This window comes from Octopus sinensis, linkage group LG26 (genome assembly GCF_006345805.1).
Source record: "Octopus sinensis linkage group LG26, ASM634580v1, whole genome shotgun sequence".
Taxonomy (NCBI): domain Eukaryota; kingdom Metazoa; phylum Mollusca; class Cephalopoda; order Octopoda; family Octopodidae; genus Octopus; species Octopus sinensis.
The window spans coordinates 7,659,993-7,664,992 of record NC_043022.1 but is presented as its reverse complement, the minus strand read 5'-3'; the positions used below and the strand labels follow the sequence as shown (position 1 = coordinate 7,664,992).

Sequence of the window (5,000 nt, the reverse complement as noted above, 5' to 3'; positions counted from 1 at the left end):
TGTTCACATCTTCAGTAATACCATGTGGGCCTGCAATTAGATAAGAAAGAGGAGTTAAGATATGGAGACAAGATTGTTCGAGATAAGAATTTGATAAGAAATAAGAATAAGTTAAGGTAACAAAGTTATGGCCTTCTAAAATTAAACAATCATATCACTGAAATCTCAAAGCTATGAGATAATGATTAATTCAAAACAATGTGATTAACCCATTCGTTATTGTATTTATTTTGAGATGCTCTGTGTTTGTTTCAATTATTTTAGATGTAACAAATAATTTAGTAAAATAACTTAGTCATCATTAAGCTAGTGTTAGGAACATAAATTGTGACTAAGGTTTGGTGGAAGATTTTAATTCAAAACTTATGAAAACAAGACATTTGTTACTATATTTCTGTTGAGATGCTCTGTATTTCTTTCAATTAATTTTAAATATAACAAAGAATTTAGTAAAATAACTTAGTTATCGTTAAGCTAGTGTTAGGAACATAAATTGTGACTAAGGTTTGGTGGAAGATTTTAATTCCAAACTTATGAAAGCAAGACATTTGTTACCATATTTCTGTTGAGATGCTCTGTATTTCTTTCAATTAATTTTAAATATAACAAAGAATTTAGTAAAATAACTTAGTTATCGTTAAGCTAGTGTTAGGAACATAAATTGTGACTAAGGTTTGGTGGAAGATTTTAATTCAGAACTTATGAAAACGAGACATTTGTTACCATATTTCTGTTGAGATGCTCTGTGTTCCTTTCAATTAATTTTAGATTTAACAAAGAATTTCATAAAATAACTTGGTTATCATTCAGCTAGTGTTAGGAACATAAATTGTGACTAAGGTTTGGTAGAAGATTTTAATTCAAAACTTATGAAAACAAGACATTTGTTACCATATTTCTGTTGAGATGCTCTGTGTTTCTTTCAATTAATTTTAAATATAACAAAGAATTTAGTAAAATAACTTAATCATTCAACTAATGTTAGGAACATAAATTGTGACTAAAGTTTGGTGGAACATTTTAATTCAAAACTTAAGAAAACAAGACATTTGTACTAAGAGCCAGAGCCGATTTCAGCCAGGTTGGTAACGAAAGGGTTAAATAAGCATTGCATTTAACAAAGTAATCTGAATGCTAAAGGATTAGGGATCAAATTTAAATCAGCTATATCTGGCTCAAATATTCAACCCATTTTGTGTTCAAACCAACCAGATCCAGCCTCTCGTGTCTACCCTGTAATGTCCTTCTAAAATTGAACAATCACATCATTGAAATCTCAAACCTATGAAATAAAGCATGATTAATCAAAAACAATGTAATTAAATAAGCATTATATTTGAGGGTGCATGGCTTAGTGGTCAGGGGCATTCGGCTCATGATCGTAAGGTCGTGAGTTCAATTCCTGGCGGCACGTTGTGTCCTTGAGCAAGACACTTTATTTCACATTGCTCCAGTCCACTCAGCTGGCAAAAATGAGTTGTACCTGTATTTCAAAGGGCCAGCCTTGTCACACACTGTGTTACGCTGAATCTCCCCGAGAACTACGTCAAGGGTACACGTGTCTGTGGAATGCTCAGCCACTTGCACATTAATTTCACGAGCAGGCTGTTCCATTGATTGTATCAACTGGGACCCTCGTCGTCGTAACCAACGGAGTGCTCCTTTTTTTTTTTATTTGACAGAATCTGAATGCTAAATGGTTGACCCTTGGTTAGTTCAAACAGACTTATGATCAGAAACATTCTTGCAGTGACCATCCCCCACAAAACGACAAAAAAAAAGTGAAATGGGTAGGATAAATGTACTTACATTTGCTGATGTTACATTCTTCCTTAACCACCGAGCTTTCGGTCGTGTAGCACCAAGGAGTATCCAGAACTCCACCTGGGTTGCGGCAGTAATTGTGACCACCTCCTGCAAATTGAAAAAGATGAAACAAACAAATAAATACAAAACTATTTAGTAAAAGAAATGAACATGTAGGAGTGTAGGCGTAGGAGTGGCTGTGTGGTAAGTAGCTTGCTTACCGACCACATGGTTCAGGGTTCAGTCCCACTGCGTGGCACTTGGACAAGTGTCTTCTACTATAGCCTCGGGAAGACCTAAACCTTGTGAGTGGATTTGGTAGACGGAAACTGAAAGAAGCCCGTCGTATATATATGCATATATATGTGTGTATGTGTTTGTGTGTCTGTGTTTGTCCCCCCAACATTGCTTGACAACCGATGCTGGTGTGTTTACATCCGCGTAACTTAGCGGTTCGGCAAAAGAAGCCGATAGAATAAGTACTAGGCTTACAAAGAATAAGTCCTGGGGTCGATTTGCTTGACTAAAGGTGGTGCTCCAGCATGGCCACAGTCAAATGACTGAAACAAGTAAAAGGAGTAAAGAGTAAAAGAGTATATATGCGATGTGTGTACTGTATGTGGACACTCTGAAGGTGCATGCCTACTAATTAGGGTGTTGGATAGATGATCATGGGGGGTGGTCATGAATTCAATACTCAAACTACCGTAAATCCTCAAGTATAGTCTGCCCTTGAGTATAATACACAGGGGATTTTTAAGGGGCTGTACCTTGAAAAACCTAAGCCTTGAGTATAATACGCAGGGGATTTTTAGGGGGCTGTACCTCTGAAAAACCTAAACCTTGTGTATAATACGCACCCCTTCTCTAACTTGAGTCAAGGAGGTCTATATAACGTCCTTGGTTTGTAAAACTGTATACGGTAACGTCCTTTATTATTATTGTATATATAACATAATACAAACGTGTATACGCAGGGGATTTTTAGGGGGCTGTACCTCTGAAAAACCTGAACCTTGTGTATAATACGCACCCCTTCTCTAACTTGAGTCAAGGAGGTCTATATAACGTCCTTGGTTTGTAAAAATGTATACGGTAACGTCCTTTATTATTATTGTATATATAACATAATGCAAACGTGTAGCTTTTTTGTGCATTTTGTTTGCAGAAAATAAAGAAATAACAGTAATAACGTTTAATAAATGTTGCTTACTGCAAGTTATGGATGATTCTTTTATGACTTCATTGCTTTCAGGCTTAGCTTAAGGTATTTTCGCACCCAACATCACAAAATGCGTCTGAATAAACATTGCTGGACAGCAAATAGAGACGCAGACATTGCTTCGGAAATAATTTTCATTTTTAACCTTGTATATAGTACACACTAGGGATTTTGACCTTTAAATTTTGGGGGAAATATGCGGATTATACTCGAGGATTTACGGTATCTATCTATCTATCTAGGGACTCTGTTCTTGTTTATAATCACACACACACACACACACACACACACACACACAATCTGCTGTTTTAAAAAGTTAAAGCAGAGTACTTACGGAGTTCTGGATAATCCACTGAACTATAAGGGTGATTATGGGGATAATGGGTATTCCAAGATTGGCACTTCCATCCTGATTTTGTCTTTGACACTTTTCCTTGGTAAGTGCTGCCTTTGTTTGTATAACAGTTGATATCAATGTCTAGAAGGAAAGAGAAGAAACAAAATATGAAAACTCAAATAAAGGGGATTTATATTTTGCAGAGACAGCGACTTAATTTTGTGATAAGGAAGAAGTCTGTTAGATTGATTTCCAATACTTGAGTAGTATGTTATTTTAATGCCCCTAGAAGCATGGAATGGTAGCGAAATTGCTGGCCTTGTGCCAAAATTTGAAACTATTATTGTTATGATTATAATGTGGTAGAATTGTTAGCACATTGGGCGAAATGCTTAGAGGTAGTTTGTCTGTGTCTATGTTCTGAGTTCACATTTCACTGAGGTCGACTTTGCTTTCTGTCCCTTTGAGGTTGATAAAATAAGTACCAGTTACCTGTTGAGCACTGGGGGTTGATGTAATCAACTTAACTACTCTTGGGTATAAGTCATCATCATCATTATCGTTTAACCCATTCATTACCAACCTGGCTAAAACCGGCTCTGGCTCTGTAGTACAAATGTCATAAGTGCTGAATTAAAATCTTCCACCAAACCTTATGTTCCTAACACTAGCTGAATGATAACCAAATTATTTTACTAAATTCGTTGTTATATTTTAAATTAATTGAAAGAAACACAGAGCATCTCAACAGAAATATGGTAACAAATGTCTTGTTTTGATAAGTTCTGAATTAAAATCTTCCACCAAACCTTAGTCACAATTTATGTTCCTAACACTAGCTTAACGATAACTAAGTTATTTTACTAAATTCATTGTTATATTTAAGATTAATTGAAAGAAACACAGAGCATCTCAACAGAAATATGGTAACAAATGTCTTGTTTTCATAAGTTTTGATACATCCTGCTGCAGAAACCGTGCTGAATCAGATTGGAGCCTGGTGCTGCCTCCTGCCTTGCCAGTCCTCAGTCAAACCATCCAACTCATGCCCGCATGGAAAGCGGACGTTTAACAATGATGATCATGATTTTTTATACAATTTCTTATATCAGTTAATAATCCTTTCTACTATAGGCACAAGACCTGAAACTTTGGGGAATGGGGCTAGTCAATTACATTGATCCCAGTGTATAACTGGTATTTATTTTATCGACCCTGAAAGGATGAAAGGCGAAGTCAACCTCAGCAGGATTTGAACTCAGAACATAAGGATGAAATGCTGCTAAGCATTTTGCCCAGTGTGCTAATGGTAATAGTTGTGAGGGTCCACCTGAGTAGAATAGGAATAAAAAAAAGGGGGTCTGTATGTAAAAATTAGTTGGGAGTCACTATTTTAGGGGATAAGAAATAATAGTTTCTGGTGTCTCCAAATTAAGTAACGAAATGTTCTCATCGTTAATGATATAATCTTAATTAAAATATTCTGAGTTACTTCAGCAAGTAAGCTAGCAACTAATTTCCTAAGTTTCCATGTCTAGATAAAGAACAGACAATTGCTTATTATTATTATTATTATTATTATTATTATTATTATTATTATATTATTATTATCATTATTATTATTATTATTATTAT

At 35.3% G+C, this 5,000-nt stretch overlaps 1 protein-coding gene across 2 annotated transcripts in view; it reads right to left on the bottom strand.

Annotated features, from left to right (window-relative positions):
- LOC115224753 (inactive tyrosine-protein kinase transmembrane receptor ROR1) overlaps positions 1-5,000 on the bottom strand; it is a 62,715-nt gene that overhangs the window by 1,703 nt on the left and 56,012 nt on the right. For both annotated transcript variants that reach the window (XM_029795645.2, XM_029795646.2), the window contains 3 exons: positions 3,363-3,506; positions 1,810-1,914; positions 1-30 (listed from right to left, as the gene is read on the bottom strand). The exon at positions 1-30 is cut by the window's left edge and continues 1,703 nt beyond it. In XM_029795645.2, the coding sequence (XP_029651505.1) occupies positions 1-30; positions 1,810-1,914; positions 3,363-3,506 (279 nt within the window). The remainder of the gene's footprint in view (positions 31-1,809; positions 1,915-3,362; positions 3,507-5,000) is intronic.